Consider the following 24,108-nt stretch of genomic DNA (forward strand, 5'->3'; position numbering starts at 1 on the left):
CAAGTGTTAGCTATGATTATGTTGTGCTCTGTGCAAAATTCTACCAGGCGGCTTCCTCTTTCATTTCTTAGCCCCAATCCATATTCACCTACTATGGTTCCTTCTCTCCCTTTTCCTACACTCGAATTCCAGTCACCCATGACTATTAAATTTTCGTCTCCCTTCACAATCTGAATAATTTCTTTCATTTCATCATACATTTCTTCAATTTCTTCGTCATCTGCAGAGCTAGTTGGCGTATAAACTTGTACTACTGTAGTAGGTGTGGGCTTCGTATCTATCTTGGCCACAATAATGCGTTCACTACGCTGTTTGTAGTAGCTTACCCGCATTCCTATTTTCCTATTCATTATTAAACCTACTCCTGCATTACCCCTGTTTGATTTTGTGTTTATAACCCTGTAGTCACCTGACCAGAAGTCTTGTTCCTCCTGCCACCGAACTTCACTAATTCCCACTATATCTAACTTCAACCTATCCATTTCCCTTTTTAAATTTTCTAACCTACCTGCCCGATTAAGGGATCTGACATTCCACGCTCCGATCCATAGAACGCCAGTTTTCTTTCTCCTGATAACGACATCCTCTTGAGTAGTCCCCGCCTGGAGATCCGAATGGGGGACTATTTTACCTCTGGAATATTTTACCCAAGAGGACTCCATCATCATTTAATGATACAGTAAAGCTGCATGCCCTCGGGAAAAATTACGGCTGTAGTTTCCCCTTGCTTTCAGCCGTTCGCAGTACCAGCACAGCAAGGCCGTTTTGGTTATTGTTACAAGGCCAGATCAGTCAATCATCCAGACTGTTGCCCTTGCAACTACTGAAAACGCTGCTGCCCCTCTTCAGGAACCACACGTTTGTCTGGCCTCTCAACAGACACCCCTCCGTTGGGGTTGCACCTACGGTACGGCTATCTGTATCGCTGAGGCACGCAAGCCTCCCCACCAACGGCAAGGTCCATGGTTCATGGGGGGGTGGGGGGGGGGGAGAAGTGACTTAGGTTACCGATTCCAACTTTTCGATAGTTCATAACCTTGGACATTTTTGCAGTAAATCTGTGGACTATGTTTTTGTAGGATTTCTAGATTCCTTACTGAGCTCAGAATTACTACGCAAAACTAATAAGTATTGTAGTTGCAGCTTCCAATTTTTTCTCTTTTTCATAGCAATGGAGACAGTAATACCATATGCAGAAATCCTGTAACACTTTGGTTGGAATAGGTAACTAGAACTGACCTATATAAGTCAGTTCCAGTGACCGATTCCAGTATTTGTTAGATCCTACTGTTTGTCAGTTTTCGTTATTTGTGTACCCATCCCGTTAGACTTAACAATTGGTATTAAAAATTAATGCTGATTCGTAATATTATGACTTCACCATTCGCTATACCATACTGGATTTAAAAGTTCTCTGTGTTTTTCTTACTAACATAAATTACGATAATAGCTTACTTCAGACATGTATACTTCTCTTTTTCTGTTCTTATTTATTTTTGTTATCTATAATTCTTGTCGGTATAATTTGTGGCTAAGTAATTAATCATGCGAGCCGTGTGTGTAATTTTATAGTATGCTACATTCGTTTGTTTACGAATATGATCAGTTGCTATCAAGGACTGCCACTAGTCAGCGTCTCTGCCTTAGTTATGACGTCATTACTAAAATCTGGGGAATGGTATCGGACACTTGTTTTGTGTTCGTTTGTGGCATATTATCGCACAAGATACCTAGAATTCGTTATTTCAGCCGTAAACAACGTCACCAGGGCAACAGATACACAGTAAAGGAAGCTACAACAAATGTTACACCAGTGGCTCAAGACTGCAACCTCCCAGAGCCGGTAAACAAACCACCGCGAGTGCTCTAAGAAGGGAACTCGTAGTTGGTGCTAATGGAAACGGAGGCTGTGAATCTGGAGATTCGTGAATGATGTTAACATGCTGGCACAGTTAATATTGGACAATGTTATGTGCAAGCATTGCTTTGGTGTGCAGTGTGTTTCTGTGTTGGAAGATGAGAGTGCCAGGAAAGGCCTTGCTACGAACTTATCCGTGATATACAGCAAATGCAACGTTGGTGCGTCTTGTATGAGATCTAAAATCGTAAACTAAGGCTATCATATGAATTTGATGGTAGCATGTGGCATGCGCTGTATTGGTAGGGAACAGGAGGCAGCAAAAACACTGTGCAGTGATGAATCTTCCACCTCCTCCAGCAAAACTTGAGAGATATTGTGGCTTACTGCTTGGGGCTGTAAAAGACGTTGGAGAATCATCAAGAAAAGTGCTGCAGAACAATCTGTTATCGAAATTGATGGTGACAGGTACATAGTGGCCGCTTTTTATTGTACCTGGCAAAGAAGAGCGCACACTTCATTGAATGGTGTTGTTACGACAACATCTGTTGACACTGGCAAATTACAAGATGTTGAAGTGTTGAGCAAATTTTGTTATAGTTATGTGAGAGGGATTCCAGATCATGAATGTAATACGCACTATAAAGGCTCGAATGGAGGTATGGAAGTGCAGGGAGTTGTCTTGTGCAGAATTTAGAATGTGTGGGAAATCTACAGAAAAGAGTTGGCTGAGACAATATTTCTCAGGAAAAAAAGGGAGTGGGTGACTGACGGATGCAGAAATCGACAAGCTATAGACATATGGCTTGGCAATAAGAAGGAATACAGGGAACTTGAAAATATGAAACAAACAGTTTGGGCCTTATGCTTCCACAAAATGTCCACAGACAATAACCCTATCCACAACTTGTGCCCAAAAGGAAGTGAATCATGATGTGGCTACCAAAGGTCAATTGCTGGTGGTGAAGAATATCATCATAGGAATTCTCTGGCTGTACCCAAAATCTGAATGATAGTTTTAACCAATGTATATGAGAAAGACTGCCGAAAACCATTTTTGTGGGAAGAAATGCCCTTGCTGTTGCTGTTTGTGATGCAGTTTCATGTTTTAAGGTGTGCAAATCAAGAAATATGTCTTAGTGAAAATGGGAATTTAGCCCGGAGTGAACTGCATCAAAGCTTTGTATGCGATAGAGAGTGTGTAGTGAAAGCAGATAAATCATTTTTGGGGGTGATAAAATCAAGAAGAATGCATCACAGGAATGCGAAAAGGAAGAAATCTGATTCAAAAAATGAAAAGGAACCTGCTTATGGTGCTGGACAGTTCTAAAAGAATGCCAAATACAAGCAGAAACTTTCTAAATAAATATTTTATTACTTTCAAACTTGGTATGCTTACTAAACAAAAACTCCTTAATGCAAAACTCTACAATTTTCCAAATCTATTAAAAACTGTGGTAAAAATTGAGATAATTAAATATAAAATTTGAGTTTTTTCTAGACATGAAGGTTAAAATGTAACAGCTCATTCATTTTGTCCATAAATTAAATAAATTATTGAGTTCCCTACACCTGTAAGTATAGTTTGTATGCTGTGCAAAATTCATCGAAGAATCTCTCTTACTTATGATAAAAGTGTACCTATACCAACAAATGCAGCCAATAGTAAGTGAAAAATGACGAAATTTCACATGTATGATTTTATGCTATGTTTTTGAACTTCCACTGTTATGAGTGTGAATCCTGAATCCTTTGTGGTCATGCTGACATAGTTTTATGAATTTATTTGTAAAAGTATAGACAGTAGAAATTAAAATGTCCTATTTTGCCTTTCTTGCTCCAAGTCAAACTGTTTGACGTCCTACGTCTCCCCCCCCCTTGACTTGAGTGTGGCCTACAACATGGTAAACATCAAGAAACTTCTCTCAAAGGTGTACAACACAACCAAAGTTACAGATTTATAAAGATACTGCAGACCTGCTCAGCAATAGAAGATTCTATGTTAGTTTTCAAAACCCCAAAAATCAGTGGCACAAAACAAAAAAATGGCACAGACAGATAGCAAAATTCTGCATGACCTGCTGAAGTGTCAGAACGTCGATGCTGTCGATGACCTCCTGAATGGCTGTTTTCAGCTCAGCAATGGTTTTGCGATTACTGCTGTACATCTTGTCTTCAATCTATAGCCCCACAAAAAGGAGTCGCTTGTGTTCAGATCTGGAGAATATGGTGACAATTGAAGTCCAAGCCAGTGGTCTCTGGGTACCCCAGAGCCAGAATGTGTTCCCCAAAGTGCTCCTGCAGGACATCAAACACTCCCCTTCTCATATGAGGTTGAGCTCAGTCTTTATGTACTACATCTTGTCGCAATCAGGGTCACTTTGGATAATGGGAATGAAATCATCTTCCAAAACCTTCACGTACCGTTCAGTAGTCAACGTGCCATCAAGGAATTTTGCAGCAATTATTCCATGATGGGATGTTGCACACCACACAGTGACCTGTTGAGAGTGAAGGGACTTCTTGATCGTGAAATTCAGACTTTCAGTCCCCCAAATGCACCAATTTTGCTTATTGATGAAACCATCCAAATGCGTGTGAGCTTCATCGACATACCAAACCATACAGCACATACTAATTCCCATTATGCCCCACAGCAAACTATGCAGTTTGAATGTCCTAACGCAAACTGTTCAGAAGTTACAACGATTTTATTTCCTACATTTCAATAAGCATCACCCTATAACATGCACACCAATAACCAGTCACATAACAAGGCTTGCACCTCGTTTATTTATGCCATCGATCTGCCCCTCTCCACCCATCATAAGCCATTTGAAGGCATTGAAAGACAACTTTCATCTGTTCTTCACAGCATGGGAAAATATTATGAGGCCAACAGCCTGAAGCCAAATCCAAGCATAACATTAGTCAGCTCTTCCCATCTCAGTAACAAATATGCTAACTATAGTTTAAAAGTCTCATAATTGGGAACTCCTCTCAACCATAGCTTTACCCCTAAATACCTTAGGGTTATTCTTGATAGGAGACTAACATCCAAGTGATATTGTGACAGTGTCAGAATGAAGCTAGCAGCACAAAAAAGCATCTTTAAAAAATTCAAAGGCCCAAGTTGGAAAGCAAGCTCGCATGTACTTCAGACATTGGCTCTAGCCTTGTGCTACTTGCCAGGAGAATATACTTCCCCCGAGTGGTAGCAATCCTGCCACTCAAAACTGGTTGCTATTGCTCTTCACCAAACTTGCCACCAGGTGACAGGAGTCTTGATACCAACCGCCGTCAAGAAGATCCATGTTGTGGCTGTAATGGCTCCACCCTGTATCAGGCAGATAGTCAGATAGTAACAGCAAAATCCGAAAGGAGCAATGTCAGCACTGATGACAGACATTCATTTCATGGGCGTGATCTTGTTGCTCGACATCTTCACAGCAGGAAATGCTTCATCTCAAGTACCTCCCCCTTAGTGAAGTCAAAGACAGAAGAGAGGCTTCAACGGTGAGAGGAAAGAGCTAAAAGTGATAGGATAGTACCAAAAGAGGATCTACCCCCAGGAAACAGTCTGTCATGGCCAACATGAAGATCACTTAATGGTCTCCACGTGGGCATTGACCAGAGTAATACTGAAATGTAAAAATGGGGGCCCTGCAATAACGAAGAAATATCATCCGAGGCATGCGTGTTGAGCAGATGATGATCCATTTCCTTCACTGCCCTGTTTACACCATCTCCCCAGGCATTGTGGTGCAAAAGGATCTGGCTCCAGGAAGCCCAAAAGCAGTGCATCTTGCTGAGGCACTGCACTTCGTTTAAATGGTTGTCATAGGCACACTAATAAGAAGAACCTGAGTAAAAAATCCATCAGGGAATTTCTACCCTTTAAAGCTGCCCATGTTGACTATTGGTGATGCGACTGAGAAGTGGGAGTGCGAAGGAACAACCATAGCTAAACCAAGACCAGGCAGACTTCATGTACTGAGGGACCACCAAGCATTGCAGAGGATGGTTATAAAAAGAATCATACGCAATCATCAGAAGGAATCATTCATGAGTTCCAAAATACTACCAACAGTCCAGCTATCACAGTGACTTGGCGTAGGAAGTTAAAAAGAATGGGGTACAACAAACAATCAGTTCCTCATAAGTCACACATTTCTGTAGTCATTGCTAAGTAACACATGAGGTGAGTGGATGGTAGGTGACTGGAAACAGGTGAATGGTGAACCACACTGTACCCTGTGCAATCTGATGGAAGGATTTGGCTCGGTGAATGTCTGGAGAATGTTTTCCGTTATTATGTATAGTGCCAACAGTGAAGTACAGAGGAGACTGTGTTACAGTATTGGGGCCATTTCTCGTACTTAGGGGTGTGGTCCTCTTATTGCATGTAACAAAATGCAAAATATGCAAGGATATGAACACATTTTAAAGCTCTGTATACTGTGTACAGGAGAGAGAGAGAGACAGTTTAGAGACAATGATCATTTACATCAGCATGACAGTGCACCCTGTCATAAAGCATCTTTGAGGTAACAGTTTGTGGAAAACACCTTTGGGGCAAGTTAGGACATTGACTTTTCTCTGAACCCCAGTGCCCTACATTACTATCTCCTCTGGCTTTTGCTCTTGAGGAAAACTGGGCTGCCATTCCTCCACAAACATTCAGACACGTCATTGAAGGTGTCCCCAGCAGAGTTCAATTTATCATAAAGGTGGAGGGTGGACCCTTACTATATTAATGTCTACTAATAGGTATTGAGATACTTTTGATCTGCTCTACTTAGACAGTGTATTATGTAACGAGTTTCTGGTGACCAAAAACATTGAACAAATTGTACAGCTAGGGCAATTGTGTTATTTTACAAGGAGTATCATTTAGGAGTGCCAGTTACTTGCTATTAAAATACATGTCTGCTACATGCAACATCAGACTTGTGTGTGGAATGTACATCTGACTGGATACAACATATCTGAAGAATAGCCAAAACTAGTTATTAATAAATTTTAAAATTGTGATTTTGATGAAATATTGTAGTAATCATGTTCTGTAGCCACTAGTTCTTGCTGTTTGTAATTTAATGTAATGGCATTTCTGCACTAACAAAGAAGAGTGAGTAGCAGTCATACTGAATAAATTCTTCTCAAACGCTAGCAGTAGATTAGTGTTCACATTTATGTTTCCAGCAATTAAACAATTTTACATACCTCACTCTACTGAGTTTGGGTAGTTTGTTGAGAGAGAGAGAGAGAGAGAGAGAGAGAGAGAGACAGAGAGAGAGAGAGAGAGAGACACAGAGAGAGAGAGAGAGAGAGAGAGAGAGAGAGAGAGAGAGAGAGAGAGAGAGAGAGAGATAGTGTGAGTGGTGTGGTGCAGTGATTAAGGCAGTGGGCTTATATTCAGGAAGAGTGGGGCCCCATCCAACTTGAAAACTATCTGTGGTTGTAACTACACCAGATAGAGAAACCACCATGACATAAAAATTAGCTTTCTGATCATTCCTTTCTCTTATTATTTCTATGTTGCCACATGTTTGGCAGTCTTTCTCAAATCCAGTTGGTTATACACTTTCTTCAGATAACTAGTAAGAGCATTGCCACAGTACAATACTTCAAAGATGTTAAATACTAGCAATGTCAGACGATATGTAAGTTGAGTAGAGGCATCTTCATTGTCTTTTACATTTGATCTTGTAATTGTGTTGCATTATTGTCAAAAATAAGCAAAAATACTTAATCTTTTGCATGGTTTATAGTAGTATGTTTTAGATATTCTTGTGAAAAAGTCATTATTTTCATAAAATGTCTCATTACTTTTTTTGCAGTGATGTTAAGTTGGTAAACCTGCAGAAGCTGTCCTTGCATGACTGCAGCATTAGAGAAATTGGGAAACGTGCTTTCAGTGGACTGGAATTATTAATAGAACTGGATTTGTCAAACAATCAAATTGTTGAACTTCACCCATCAATGTTCGATGACAACTTCAGGTTACGTGTTATCTATCTTGACCATAACCAGATACAGAAGGTATGAAAACATGTCCAATTTTATGAAACATATTGTAAAAAACTTATGTGAAACAGGCAATAGAACAAAAACTTATTTTTCTAAGAAATGTTGAAACATTCACATATTTGTTACAGCGAGACAAGGCAGTAGAAGTTCTTACTTTAACTGTGAATTTGTGTTTCAAAATATGCTGCATATGTAACTCAGATTCTCATGCAAGCTATTTACCATTTTCTATGAATGTGTAAATCACTGTTTCAAACAAATTTTCTCTAACTGTGGTAACTGTAGGTGGACAGCAGTACGTTTATCTGAGAGATAATTCTGATTTTAATTGATGAAATATTTCTAGGTTCCTGATGGGATCTTCAGGGAACTCACTTTTCTGCAGACAGTACGCCTCAATGATAATCAAATTGAACAGATAGGCTACAAGGCCTTTGTAAATGTACCAGACCTGCACACATTAAGGCTTGATTCAAATCGTCTGGCAACCTTGCATCCAGAACCATTTTATCCCATGCAAAAGCTGAGGTAAGACAAATGATTTCACAAAATATTTAAAAGTTTTTTTAAATTTATTTTTAATTTTCAAATTTTGTTCAGAAAGTATGATCATTCGCCTTCCCAGCATCTTCTGTTTTCAAAGCGCCCTAAATTTAGTACTTGGTTCAAAGGAATTTTTTTTTACTCAGAAATATCATGACAATGAAACTTTTTTCATGCAGATTTGCTAGGCCTTGAAGAAATGAAAATTTGAGACTTCATTTACAGCTACATCTACATACATTTAGTACTTGGTTCAAAGGAATTTTTTTTACTCAGAATTATCATGACAATGAAACTTTTTTCATGCAGATTTGCTAGGCCTTGAAGAAATGAAAATTTGAGACTTCATTTACATCTACATCTACATACATACTCCTCAATCCACCATACGGTGCATGGCGGAGGGTACCTCGTACCACAACTAGCATCTTCTCTCCCTGTTCCACTCCCAAACAGAACGAGGGAAAAATGACTGCCTATATGCTTCTGTACGAGCCCTAATCTCTCGTACCTTATCTTTGTGGTCTTTCCATGAGATCTAAGTTGGCGGCAGTAAAATTGTATTGCAGTCAGCCTTAAATGCTGGTTCTCTAAATTTCCTCAGTAGCGATTCACGAAAAGAATGCCTCCTGTCCTCTAGAGACTCCCACCTGAGTTCCTGAAGCACTTCCATAACACTCGCATGATGATCAAACCTACCAGTAACAAATCTAGCAGCCCGCCTCTGAATTGCTTTTGTGTCCTCCCTCAATCTGACCCGATAGGGATCCCAAACACTCGAGCAGTACTCAAGAATAGGTTGTATTAGTGTTTTATAAGCGGTCTCCTTTACAGATGAACTACATCTTCCCAAAATTCTACCAATGAACCGAAGACGACTATCCGCCTTTCCCACAACTGGCATTACATGATTGTCCCACTTCATATCGCTCTGCAATGTTATGCCCAAATATTTAATCGACATGACTGTGTCAAGCACTACATTACTAATGGAGTATTCAAACGTTACGGGATTCTTTTTCCTATTCATCTGCATTAATTTACATTTATCTATATTTAGAGTTAGCTGCCATTCTTTACACCAATCACAAATCCTGACCAAGTCATCGTGTATCATTCTACAGTCACTCAATGATGACACCTTCCCGTACACCACAGCATCATCAGCAGACAGCCGCATGTTGCTATCCACCCTATCCAAAAGATCAATTATGTAGATAGAAAACAACAGCGGACCTACCACACTTCCCTGGGGCACTCCAGATGATACCCTCACCTCCAATAATCACTCTCCATCGAGGACAACATACTGGGTTCTATTACTTAAGAAGTCTTCGAGCCACTCACATACTTTGGAACCAATCCGATATGCTCGTACCTTAGTTAGGAGTCTACAGTGGGGCACCGAGTCAAATGCTTTCCAGAAGTCAAGGAATATGGCATCTGTCTGATACCTTTCATCCATGGTTCGCAAGATATCATGTGAAAAAAGGGCGAGTTGCGTTTCGCAGGAGCGATGCTTTCTAAAGCCGTGCTGATGCATGGACAGCAACTTCTCTGTCTGAAGGAAATTCATTATATTCAAACTGAGAATATGTTCAAGAATCCTGCAACAAACCAATGTTAAGGATATTGGTCTATAATTTTGAGGATCTGTTCTTCTACCCTTCTTATATACAGGCGTCACCTGCACTTTTTTCCAGTTGCTCGGGACTTCACGTTGGGCAAGAGATTCGTGATAAATGCAAGCTAAGTAAGGAGCCAATGCAGTCAAGTACTCTCTGTAAAACTGAAGTGGAATCCCATCAGGACCTGGCAATTTATTTATTTCCAACCCATTCAGCTGCTTCACAACCCCAAGGATGTCTGTCACTATGTCCTCCATACGGGAATCTGTATGAGACTCAAACGGCGGTATGTTTGTACGATCCTCCTGCGCGAAAGATTCCTCAAATGCTAAATGTAAAATTTCAGCTTTCGTTTTGCTGTCTTCCCTTGCCAGGCCAGACTGATAAGTGAGTGACTGGATGGAAGCCTTAGACCCGCTTACCGATTTTACGTAAGACCAGAATTTTCTTGGGTTTTCAGCAAGATCTTTTGCTAAGGAGTGATGGTGGTAGTGGTTGAATGCTTCACACATTGCTCTTTTTACAGCAGCATGAATCTCTACTAACTTTTGCCAGTCCTCATTCTCCCGATCATTCTTGTACCACGAGTGCAACTGCCTTTGTTTCCTGAGCATTCTCTGAATTGCGCTGTTAAACCATGGTGGGTCTTTTCCCTCCGTAAACCACTTTTTCAGAACATACTTGTCCAATGTGTGATTTACAATGTGTTTAAAATTTGCCCATAATTCTTCCACGTCCATCGTACCAGAAGTAAATGAAGTCGATTCATTTACTTAGTGGGATGCTAACACCTGCTTATCTGCTCTTTCTAGTAAGAATGCTCTCCAAGCCTTCTTGACCGACTTTTTAACATTCGTAACCGTAGTCATAATGACAACATCATGATTACTAATCCCTGTCTCAACACTGACACCGTCGATGAGGTCTGGTCTGTTCGTGGCTACCAGCTCTAAAATTTTTCCATTACACGTTGGCTGTTGATTTAGCTGCTCAAGACAGTTTTCGGATAATTTGTTCAAAAGTAATTCACACGACGTCTTGTCTGTACCACCTGTAATGAATCCATAGACATCCCAGTCTATACTAGGTAGGTTGAAGTCACCTCCAACTAATATAGCATGATCCGGGTACTTCTGGGATACGGAATGTAGACTCCCTTTGAATGATTCTAGAACTGTCACGGTGGCCGGTAATAACACCCCACAATTAACTTTATTTCCCCTAACCCTGTTAAACATGTCCAGATAACTTCACAATCACACTCTACTTCGACCTCAGTAGACACACTATTTTTGTCAACTGCAATGAAGACACCACCTCCTACGGTGTCTAATCTGTCTTTCTGATACACGTTCCAACCCTCACTAAATATTTCAGAACTTCCTCACGCCACACGCTTCCTGGAGGGCAGTAAATTCAGGAACTTTATTCCGAACACTCTGAAAATTTACTGCTAATATCTTGATAGCTGAAGTATCTTTACACTGAGCACGTTCTGATGAGTGGTGAGTGTTTATCAGGACATCTCGCACTACTGCCTAACCTAAAAAACCCCCATGTGCAAGCCACAAGTACTCTGCTATCCGAGTAGCTGCTTCCTTTGTGTAGTGCACCCGTGACCTATCTAGGGGTGTCCTACAATTCCGCACCCAATAGCGCAAGTCTAGAAATCTGCAGCCAAGACCGTCACAAAGTCAACAAAGCCTCTGGTTGAGACCCTCCACTTGGCTCCAAACCAAAGGACCCTGATCCACTCTGGGAACGATGCTGCAAATAGAGAACTCTGCTTGCACCCCACGTGTGAGGCCAGCGGTCTTCACCAAATCCGCCAGCCGCCTGTGTGAACTGAGGATTGTCTCAGAACCCAAGTGACAGGCATCCTAGGTGCCAACATGAGCAACTACTTGCAGATGACTGCACCCCATACGCTCGGTAGCCGCAGGTAAGGCGGCCTCCATATCTTGGATGAGGCCCCTCCGGCAGACAAACCGAGTGTACGTTGGATTTCTTTCCAGCGCTTTACGCCATTCCCCTAAGGGGCTCCATCACCTGCCTAACTTTGGAGCTCCCAACAACCAGCAAGCCTTTGCCACCGTGTGCCTGCTCGGGCCCTGCTGAAGGAGCGGCAAACCTGCCCACTGACAGGATGAATGGGCGAGGCCAGCCTCCACATTGGCCCTCCACCTCAAGCGACGCTAACGCATTGCAGTCCGCCACTCACCCTGAGGTGAGGGCGGCCCCAACACACTGGGTACCCTAGAAGGTGCCTCGGTGGCTGAGTCAGCGGACGCAGCAAGCGACACCTGGGGTGTCTCAGGCGACACGCCAGACCCTCCGCAGTCACTGCACCTCGAGGCAGCAGCCTGAAGGCGGCTGACCGTGGCCAACAGCATGCTCAGCTGCTCCTGTGCCCACACACAGCACGCACACACCCTACCCACCCTACTGCCAATATCTTAATGACTCCGCAAATTTATACTCTATAGCTATCAATAAGCAATATTACACCTCTCAAATACGAGAATACGCAAGGATTTTATGTAATTAAATATGCAAGCACAGAAACACTCAGAAAGAAATGAAGAATCAAACTACAAAACAAACATGAAAGCTAAATATGTGACTGGCTACTGCACTGATACTTCACCAGCGGCTGCTCACGGCTCACTCATAGCTAGGAGCATCTGCTCATGAAACATTTCAATTTTTCCTCAAATCACTGATTACATTTTTCTTAATCATAATTTTCCATTTTTTAAACCAGACCTCAGGTTGGTCAATTTGATACCCCATTTGTCATTTTCCTGTTCTTTATTTGGCTATGAAAATTGGCACAAAAACCCATTGAGTAATTTACAGGGAGTCTTTTTTTCACTCCACACACACATTTGACCAAAAACAAAAGTTGATCGCGGTGTATTCTCCTCATTGCTTGTACAAAGTTTGATGTCACACTCCCTCCCCTGTTTCACAGTCTGAGAGATTTTTATTTTATAAATACTGCTTTTGCATCCTAAGAGAAAAACTTTGATTCAGGTAAAAAAAATATACTCGCTCCTTAATGCTTCTCTCGGCACAGTCACTTTGATGAAATTTGTTATTTTCACCTAGTAATGTGATTCCCTGAGTGTGATTTAGGGTAAGAAATACAATGAAGAATAAGCACCTACCTGTTAAACATGAAGTGTATAGTACACTAGTGTGACCCATTCTTGAGTGCTGCTAGAGTGTTTTGAATCTGAAGCAATTCAGAGGTGAGCTGCCAGGATTATTACCCATAGGTTCGATCAACATGTGAGTATTACAGAGATGCTTCATGAACTCAAGTGGGAACAGCTGCAGGGAAGACAATGTTTTTTTGTGAAACAGTGTTCGAGAAAATTTAGAGAACTAGCATTTGAAGTTGACTGCAGAATGAGTCTGCTGCCATCAGTGTACATATCCTGTAGGGAGCATAAAGCTAAAAGAAATTAGGGCTTCTACAAAAGCTTATAGATGGTCATTTTTCTCTTGCTCTATTTGAGAGTGGAACAAGAAAGGAAATGACTAATATTGGTACAAGGTACACTCCGCCATACACCATATGGTGGCTTGTGGAGTATATATATATAGATGTAGATGATTAATGGAATGTACATAGAAGAGACAGAATTTGGAAGTTTTAAATATATTGAATCACATTATAAACTAGCCATGTAAGCGAGTGGCAAAGCAGTTTTTAAAATCTATTGCCATTCATTATACAATGATGCCAAGTAATTGTTGTAGATAAGCACTGATATGTCCCATTCTCTATTTTGTATGGCATTGTAGTAACAACCAGATGATAAAAACAGACTACCAAGAAATTATTCACTGTAGTTTGGGCAGTTACAAAAACTTTTACCACATGATTTCATTTATGAACAGAATGCTGAGTATTCTCATCTCTAAAATTTGTCTCCATTGGTCTTGTAAAAAATATTACATAATTATTTCCACTATGTGGTTCACAATAAGAACTTTTTCAGCACAATCTTAACAATCTTACATTTTTTCTCAGCTACTTATCTAGTGAAATGAAATATCCTATTGGGTAGCTAGTTAACTGTCGTCTCCCTTTTTTCTGCTGTGTAATTCAGCTTCAGTGCAACTTCTAGGTAGAACAATTTTGTATATAGGCATCAAAACACAGAAATTTTAGTTCCAAACCTGTTGTTTGAGATCAAATGGCAACTGTCCTTAACTTGCGGGACAACAAAATATTTCAAAATAAAAAGATGTTACGATTCAATTTATGATGTAATGTTTAGTAGCATAATAAATGCTGAAACTTGACTCAATATGAAGGCAAAATGAAAAGTTCTTGGTCGGATAGTGAAATAGTGTTTTACTACAAAGAGCTCCACTTCTTTTTGACATTGCCCCGGTTTAAGTCAGTAAACTTTGTTCAATTCATCTGCCTCCCCCCCCCCCCCCTCCCCCCCCCCCCCCCCCCCCCACACACACAGGACATATACACACACTCACACCAGTGAGCAGAACCAATGCTTCCAGAATTAAAACTACTATATCCATTTCACTCAACTCAGAATGTTTCTTTAAATGTGGAAACAGGTAGGAGTTAGTGCCCATGTTTCAGCACCATACAAGCATCTTTGCCCATATTTATGCAAAAAAAGTCCTTTTTTCTTATAAAGTGCTCCTTTTTCCATTGCTATCCTTGATATCTGCGCTGCTCTTACAGTCAGTTTTTATTCTGCTTCTAGTAATTTCCTGCTAGTACCATTACTTTTACTTTCATTGTATTGATTTTTATTTCATAAATCTTCCTTGTAGCTTCAATGGCATCTACTATATCTTGTAATTCTTTTTCACCTGTTGCTAGAAGGACCATGTCATCTGAAAACATCAAACACTATATTCTTCTTCCTCTAACTTTTAACCAAGCGAGGTGGCACACTGGATGCACGTTTGGGAGGATGATGCTTCAAACTCGTGTCCGGCCATCCGGATTTAAGTTTTCTGTAATTTCGCTAAATTGCCCCAGGCAAATCCCAGGATGGTTCCTATAAAAGGGCGTGACTCATTTCCTTCCCCATCCTTAATAACATCTGAGCTGGTGCTCCATCTCTAATGACATCGATGTTGAGATGTTAAACCAAATCTTCCTCTCCAATTTTTACCCCTTGTCGTCTAATGGGTCATGGGCAATCATTTTTTCAAAGTGTAGACTGAAAAGGGTAGGAGACACAGAGCAACCTTGTCTTACTCATTTTTCTAGTTCTATCCACTTGGTAACTTCCTCTCATTTTCACTGCCGTTTTTCGATTGAAATATAATGAGTTTATAAATTGTCTGGTTTCCAGCTTATACCAAACCATGCTATCAAATGACTTTTACAGTTCAATGAAGCACATATGTAGGTCACTTGCCTTTTTAATAAATCTCTCTCCCAAAATTGGTAAGAGTCCTATTGCGTTTCTTTTGCCTCTATTTCATATAAAACAAAATTGTTCCTCAGCGATATTCTTCTCCACAGAGTTATACTGAAGAGGGAACAAGATATGCCTCTGCCAAGGGCACGGGCACACAGGGGGTGCAACAACTTTGGGGATGGAGTGGTGGGGAGAAAGAAAGATGGTTTAAGAATTAACTGGGAGAGGTTTGTGAATTCTCCTACCACTCCTGTTCCTGTCCTTTCTTCATAAGAAGAAGCTTTCCCATGGCCCCATAACTGTAAAAGCCACTAGTGTCATAGTGCCCCATCAACAGCATCATTTTGTATGAGTAAATCACAAACAAATGATTGCTGCTGAACGGACATCCATCACTAGCATGGTTTAAGTGAATACTGTGCATTTGATTCACACAACTGCTGCCTATGTAGCTCATTCATATTCAACAATAGAAGTCTTTCTACTTCTTACCAATGGTATTGTAGAATCTCAAAGGTCAATGAGTGAGTGTTGGCGCAGATGCTATTTGCCTGAAGGATTTTGGTTTTTGCCAGTTTCTGCTGACTAATGACTGGAGTGAGACTGAGCTACAGTCCTCCAAAGCATGTTATAGTATAATAAATGAAATGGGAAACAGATCTCACATAAGTATATCAAACAATTTCATTTGTCTTTCTTTACCTTCATGCAACAAACACCCTAAAGCTGTGTATCTTATCTCTAAAAATGTACAGCTGATTTTGGTGCAACTGATTTTGGTGCCAAATATAACATAGTGATGCTGTAGAGCTACATTATGAAATAACTATCTTAAAGGTACAGATGAGGCAGCTGAAGAACTTCCTATTTGAATATTTTGAAGTTTTTTTTCCCCATTTCCTCCATGCAAAGGTAAGGTCCCCCCTCTCGGCAAAATGAAGATGGTGAAAAACTACTTTGCGTCAAGTATGAGTGAAAGCAGATTGTCAAATTAAGCTATGTTGTGGATAGAATATGACACAACTTGACTTCAGTGAGATAATCAAAGACTTTTGTTTGCTCGAAGCATGGAAATGCAAAGTAAAATTACAATGGAAACATAATTCTTGGAAATGGATGTTTTCTCAGCTTTTAGTTATAGCTGTTCTTTCATTTCTGCTTAGTAATTTGTGAACTGTTAATAGTTTATGAGGAATAAATAAATGACATTATACACTTAATGTGTTGTGTGTGATGTTTTTCATCAATACAGTTTGTTTAAGAAATATTTATCAATAATGGTTCCTGTATCTTTAAACTTACAAAATTTGCTAAATCTGTGTAAAAACATTCAGAAAGGTATCTCCATTAGATAAAAGTGGGAGCAATTTGGGAGTTCTACCAGCAGCACAGAATCACCTTAGTATGGTTCTACTGTTCCATTACCTTTTCCAGCCTTTTGTTAATGATTCTTGGCTGCATGTGAAATGAGCTAATTGTCCTGTGCTCACTGGATTTCTTGGTTTCCAGTTTTTCCATTCCTATCCATTTCTTCAGTTGTGTTGCACTCCTCGTTTAGCCAGTTTTTTGTAGCCTGCTCTGTTTTTCTACACAGTTCATTATTGAGCATTTGGTACATCTTTTTTGCATCTTCATTGTTCTTGTTTCTGAATATTCTTCTTTCTTCCACCTTCAAAATAATTTCTTGTGCAACCTACCTTTCTTTTTTTTTTTTTTCCTGTTTACATATCCTATACTTTTTGCTCTGCTTCTGTGATTTCTTCTTTGACCATATTTCATCACTCATTTATGTTATCATGTGGTTCTTTGTCTCTTAATGTACTAATAATCTCTTCTAATAGCCTTTCCATAATTTTTTCTTTCCCAGATCTCAACTTCTTCTCAAGGTCCCTTTTCAGCACAGCAGTGTTCTTAAGTTTTTCATTTTTATTTCTATTTCTGCCATAATCCTTGGGTAACAGAAGATATATTGAATTTAATTGATGAAAGGAGAAAATATAAAAGTGCAGTAAATGAAGCAGGCAAAAAGGGATACAAATGTCTCAAAAATGAGATCGACAGGAAGTGCAAAATGGCTAAGCAGGGATGGCTAGAGGACAAATGTAAGGATGTAGAGGCTTATCTCACTAGGGGTAAGGTAGATACTGCCTACAGGAAAATTAAAGAGACCTTTGGAGATAAGAGAACCACTTGCATGAACATCAAGAGCTCAGATGGAAACCCAGTTCTAAGCAAAGAAGGGAAAGCAGAAAGGTGAAAGGAGTATATAGAGGGTCTATACAAGGGCGATGTATTGAGGACAGTATTATGGAAATGGAAGAGGATGTAGATGAATATGAAATGGGAGATACGATACTGCGTGAAGAGTTTGACAGAGCACTAAATGACCTGAGTCAAAACAAGGCCCCTGGAGTAGACAACATTCCATTGGAACTACTGACGGCCTTGGGAGAGCCAGTCCTGACAAAAGTCTACCATCTGGTGAGCAAGATGTATGAAACAGGCGAAATACCCTCAGACTTCAAGAAGAATATAATAATTCAAATCCCAAAGAAAGCAGGTTTTGACAGATGTGAAAATTACTGAACTATCAGTTTAATAAGCCACAGCTGCAAAATACTAATGCTAATTCTTTACAGAAGAATAGAAAAAGTAGTAGAAGGCAACCTCGGGGAAGATATGTTTGGATTCCGTAGAAATGTTGGAACACGTGAGGCTATACTGACCCTATGACTCATCTTAGAAGCTAGATTAAGGGAGGGCAAAAATACGTTTCTAGCATTTGTAGACTTAGAGAAAGCTTTTGACAATGTTGACTGGAATACTCTCTTTCAAATTCTGATGGTGGCAAGTGTAAAATACAGGGAGCGAAAGGCTATTTACAATTTGCACAAAAACCAGATGGCAGTTATAAGAATCGAGGGGCATGAAAGGGAAGCAGTGGTTGGGAAGGGAGTGAGACAGAGCTGTAGCCTTTCCCCGACGTTATTCAATCTGTATATTGAGCAAGCAGTGAAGGAAACAAAAGAAAAATTCAGAGTAGGTATTAAAATCCATGGAGAAGAAATAAAAACTTTGAGGTTCGCCGACGACATTGTAATTCTGTCAGAGACAGCAAAGGACTTGGAAGAGCAGTTGACCGGAATGGATAGTGTCTTGAAAGGAAGATATAAGATGAACATCAACAAAAGCAAAATGAGGATAATGGAATGTAGTCGAATTAAGTCGGGTGATGATGAGGGAATTAGATTAGGAAATGAGACACTTAAAGTAGTAAAGGAGTTTTGCTATTTGGGGAGCAAAATAACTGATGATTGTCGAAGTAGTGAGGATATAAAATGTAGACTGGCAATGGCAAGGAAAACATTTCTGAAGAAGAGAAATTTGTTAACATCGAGTATAGATTTAAGTGTCAGGAAGTCATTTCTGAAAGTATTTGTATGGAGTGTAGCCATGTATGGAAGTGAAACATGGACAAAAGATAGTTTGGACAAGAAGAGAATAGAAGCTTTCGAAATGTGGTGCTACAGAAGAATGCTGAAGATTAGATGGGTAGATCATATAACTAATGAGGAGGTATTGAATAGGATTGGGGAGAAGAGAAGTTTATGGCACAACTTGACTAGAAGAAGGGATCGGTTGGTAGTACATGTTCTGAGGCATCAAGGGGTCACCAATTTAGTATTGAAGGGCAGCGTGGAGGATAAAAATCGTAGAGGGAGACCAAGAGATGAACACACTAAGCAGATTCAGAAGGATGTAGATTGCAGTAGGTACTGGGAGATGAAGAGGCTTGCACAGGATAGAGTAGCATGGAGAGCTGCATCAAACCAGTCTCAGGACTGAAGACTACAACAACAACATTCTGCCATAAGTAAATTGTGGTTACTAGTAATATTTGAATCTTATAATGTATCTACCTTCCTGATTCCACTTCCATACCTTTCTTCAACCAGTATAAAATTCGTTTGGTTTCTATATTTATCTCCTGGTGATTTCAAAGTATAACTCCTCTCCTGCGAGTTTTGAACACCATGTTCTGAAGTTGCCATATATACTAGGATAATAAAAATACTTTCTTTTATTCGTTTCACTTTACAAAAATAACCATGTCAATTACACAGTTTACATTTCCTACACAAATAGCCAATTTCTTTGCCGTTATCACTTCTACTCCATCAATTCTTTTTATTTGTCCTCCCAAGTAGTACATATTCATCTGATTGCAGTTCTTCTCACCCATCTCATCTTACCTGAGGAATTCCTACCAGGTTCTATTATTCTTTTCCATCTCTCTTTTAAGGTTTTCTCATTTTCCTGCCAGTAGCAGTGCTTTGTCATTCCAGGTACCAATCCTTGTTTTGAAATTGCACCTCCTTTCATGTTGTTGTTGTTGTTGTTGTTGTTTCCCTCCCCTCACTGGAGATCTGACCAGGGGAATATTTTATCAGCAGTTGGAGGAAGCAATATTTTGTGTATAAAAAGGAGACTGGGTTATGCAGGGAAAATAATGTGTGGTGATATTCTATTGTCTTCCACAACTCTGGAGGCTGCCCCTAACATGGGATACAGATGCCTTTTGCGGCCGTCTGCTCTGGGTCAGACGCTACAATAGCTATAAGTTCATTGGAGATATTTTATTTCTCTGATGCCCTGCCAGGGATGCACCCTCCAGGGGTTACTGCCCCCCCGCCCGCCAAGGGTTTCATAGTATTAGATGTTATGATGTTATTGTATGTAATATATTTTATTTCTCTGATGCTTTGGCAGGGATGCACCCACTAGGGGTTACAGGCCCCCCAAGGGTTTCATAGTATTAGATGTTATTGTATGTAATATATGTTCATAGTTGTTATATGTATGCTATGTGATGCTCTATAACTTCTCCTTTTTCTCTCTCTAACTTGCTAAGCCTCTATCAACCCCTCTCACTCCCCTACCCTACCCACTTCTTGGATCTTTTTAATCTCAGTTCGTTCACAATACGCAGCAGCTCAGCTGTTGAACTTGTGATTTCATGAAGAATATGTTTGTGTACTACTTAATGCAACCTCTATAGCATGAGATGGTCTTCCTTCATATTGTGTCTTTTTGTATTGCTTCCAAGACTTTTCATTATTTTTTGTTGATGATGTAGAAGTCAATTATAATGCCTGTAAATAATCCTGCACATCAACAGATCACTCGAACTGCATGACAATCCATGGCGATGTGATTGTCAACTGGCTCCATTGCGTGAATGGACACTTGAACATAAGCTAAACACCCAAGATACACAGTGTGAAGAGCCAGAGAAACTGAAAGGCATGCTTTGGCAAGAGGTTGCAACTGATCAGATGGCATGTATGCCAAGGATTGTATTTCCACAACAAGATGCTACATTTGAAGCAACTGGTGGTGAAGTTACAATGTCATGCCAGGTGAGTTTTATATATAATATACATGAAAGGCATATGTTAAAAAATAATTTCACAGATATAACAGGAGTGATTTCCACTCAATGTGATAAAAATGGAAAAGGAGTAATTAAAATTTGGGAAATCCATTTCAACTTAGTGAATGGAAGAGAAAATACATGAGAAGAAAAGTAATACTGTTGAATGGCTAAAATTTTGATCCACATGTGCTAGCTTGGGTAAATTTTCATACAGTTGTATTATGTTTTCTTTAAAATAACTAAGCATTTCTTCCAACTACATTTCATTAAATCCTAGAGGACTGAAAATGATGGTTTGTATATGATTAATGTACCTAAAAGATGTTGAAAAAATTACAAAGTAAATAGCAACAGAAGGAAGAAACAAATTACACAGATCACTAGAGGAAACAATGTCAGGAAATTATTCGTGGATTCCATAGGAAAGTCCCTCACATCTGCAGTTTTATTGTATTTTAGTTCTGGGGATTATTCTCTCCAAAGATTTTTCCACAGCACAAACGAAAATTAAAAGAAGAGTGGTAAAAATGCACTTAAGATAAGAAACAGAAATGAGGCAACTATGGGGTGTCTTGAAACAGTAATTTATCTAACTATGAACTTGGAATTGCTTTCATTATACTCAGTAAAGGTCATGCTACCTAAAACTATTTCTGTAGTTTCTTATCATTTGGACTGTCATGGCATGTTCACTATCAACAAATTGTGTTGTTCAGGGATTTTCAAGCATCCTAGAAAACAGCTTTATTTGGATCAAGCTGTAACTTTGTGAAAAGACAATTGCAAGCATTACCAAGTACAAAATTTATGTAAACAGCCAGCCAAAAAGAAGCACAGGGAGTACTTCTATTTTTAGAAATAGTGAAAAAATGTTATGTTTTGGAGCACTTCTCACAAGGTGGATAATATTACTTACTGCTTTCAACTAGATATTGTCATATTGTTACAGACAACATTCCATTTGCTTGAAAACTTGTCTTATCATAAAACATCAATTGTGACAGATATTCATCCGCTACTACCCTGGTAATTGCTAACATTCGAAGCCTTAGTTATCAGCATTGTTTACCAAGCTAGGGTCTTCTGGGGACCATATATTTTTTGTAGACAGTTACGCAGATTAGATTCTTTGGATGTCTAAAAGTATATTTAAATTAGATAAGCATTGTTGACATATTTGTTTATTGTCAAAGCTGATAAAATAAAAAAATATGGACAAATTGATTCCATATCATGGCAGCAGTAAAAACTGCAAGATATTGTCCACATTTCAGAAATTGATTCCTTTCAGCAGCAAAGAACTCCAACAATCAGTAGTACATCAAGCAACACTCTCAGTTTGGCAGAATCTACATCTATCCTACTTCTCATTCTGTTCAGAGCAGTATTGGCATTGTAACAGTGAACAGCACAAGATGCTTCACTATTGCTGAAGATGCATATAGTATCTACAACTTGATCATTAAAGATTATGATCAAAAATTTGGACATTGTGGGTGTAAGATCACTTGCATTCATTGGCTTGGAAGATCCTTTGGCAATGTCATATTGATGACAGTGAGTCATGGGGCCATTGAACTTGTCCATTTTCATCCTGACTTCGCAATAACCTCATCTCCTTCATCAGAGTCTCAATCATAATTTTCGTTTGCAGTGTCACTTTATTCTGAATTCACTTCAAGGTGAATGTTCTCAGATAAAGTCCTCATTAGGATTGCTCTAGACATCGTCTAGGTCACTGAGATAATTCATCCAGCACCCAAAGAATGTCATTATTTGAGACTTGTTCACGGGCCATTTTCAAAAATTTATGGTGTTCATATTAATTTTGAAAAATCGAAAAATTAATCTTTCAAAATGTGTAACATAGTATACCGAGTGGGGTCTTGCCAGGACCACAAGTGTTTTTTATTTTTAATGACTGCATCATATGTCTGATTATGTAATATATATCTTAAACAGATGTAGGAATATACGAGGCATGATGAGAAAGTATGTGCGCCAAATTTTTATATATTTTTCAGAAAAAGTTTATTTGAAAGAAAAAGTTACAGGATATTGTTTGGTAATACATTTGTTGACTATTTTTCTGCGTAATTGCCATCCCATTCAGTGCATGTGGCAAATTGTGGCTTGAGCTTCTTTGTGCACTCCAAAAAGAACTCCCCCCACCAACTCCGTATCCCATTTCACAACGTCTTTCTACTTCTGCTTGTTGCCTGAAAATTTAATTCCACTAACATATGCCTTCTGGGAGATGAAAAGATGATAATCTGAAGCCCCCCCAGTCAGGGTAACATGGGGGGCAGTTCAAAATATCCCAACTAAATGGGCCCAAGACTACCACAGGGCTAAGGCAGTGGAGGGACGGATGTTGTTGTGTAACGAGCACATTCCTGTTGTAAGAATTCTGCTCCTTTTGTTTTTAATGCTCCTTTTCAGATATTTTTTTGGGGGGAAGGGGGGTGGGGTGGAGGAGGAATCACAATATCGTTGTGCATTGGTCCCCCTGCCCCGCCCCCCTGGGGCAGAAATCCAACCAAGATGTAATGTCTTTTTGGTCCCAAAACACTGAAGCCATGCCTTTTTGCCTGAAATTGTGGTTTTGAATTTTTTGGTAGATGAGAAATTGGTGTGATGTCACTGTGATGACAGTCTTTTTGTTTCAGGCATGTAATGAGCCACTCACATTTCATTTCCAGCCATAAGAGAGCTCACAAAACCCTCACATTCTAATTCAAGTTTCTCAGGAAACTTGTGGGCTCTATTGATCTGATTTTTCTTGTACACAGTTTCCTATTACACAGCATTTCTGTGAGTGTCCCATGTAAGAGAGTTCTGGAAAGTTGTTGAAACATTGCAGAAATTTCATTCACTCTCAATCAGTGGTCTTCATTAACAGTTCCCTCAATTTTTTGCACCAACTCATCAGTCAAAATGGAAGTTCTTCCACTCATCTGTTTGTTATGAACATTTGTTTTGCCTCCACTTAGCTCCCTACATCACTCGAAACACACTTGTTCTGCTCATAATACTTCTGCTGTAAACCATTTTGAATCTAAAAAAAAAGAATCATTAGGTGTCATCTGCTCCACGAGTAGGAAGTGGGTCACAGCACATGGCTCGAACTTGGCGTGATATCTTACCAATAGCTTTCATACACTTCCGTACAACTGGACACTATAATATGAGTTT

At 39.6% G+C, this 24,108-nt stretch overlaps 1 protein-coding gene across 3 annotated transcripts in view; it reads left to right on the plus strand.

Moving 5' to 3' along the window:
• LOC126412327 (leucine-rich repeat-containing protein 24-like) overlaps positions 1–24,108 on the plus strand; it is a 960,970-nt gene that overhangs the window by 912,673 nt on the left and 24,189 nt on the right. For all 3 annotated transcript variants that reach the window (XM_050081849.1, XM_050081850.1, XM_050081847.1), the window contains 3 exons: positions 7,699–7,900; positions 8,235–8,416; positions 20,656–20,896. In XM_050081849.1, coding sequence (XP_049937806.1) covers positions 7,699–7,900; positions 8,235–8,416; positions 20,656–20,896 — 625 coding nt within the window. The remainder of the gene's footprint in view (positions 1–7,698; positions 7,901–8,234; positions 8,417–20,655; positions 20,897–24,108) is intronic.

Source organism: Schistocerca serialis, chromosome 7 (assembly GCF_023864345.2).
Source record: "Schistocerca serialis cubense isolate TAMUIC-IGC-003099 chromosome 7, iqSchSeri2.2, whole genome shotgun sequence".
Lineage (NCBI taxonomy): Eukaryota > Metazoa > Arthropoda > Insecta > Orthoptera > Acrididae > Schistocerca > Schistocerca serialis.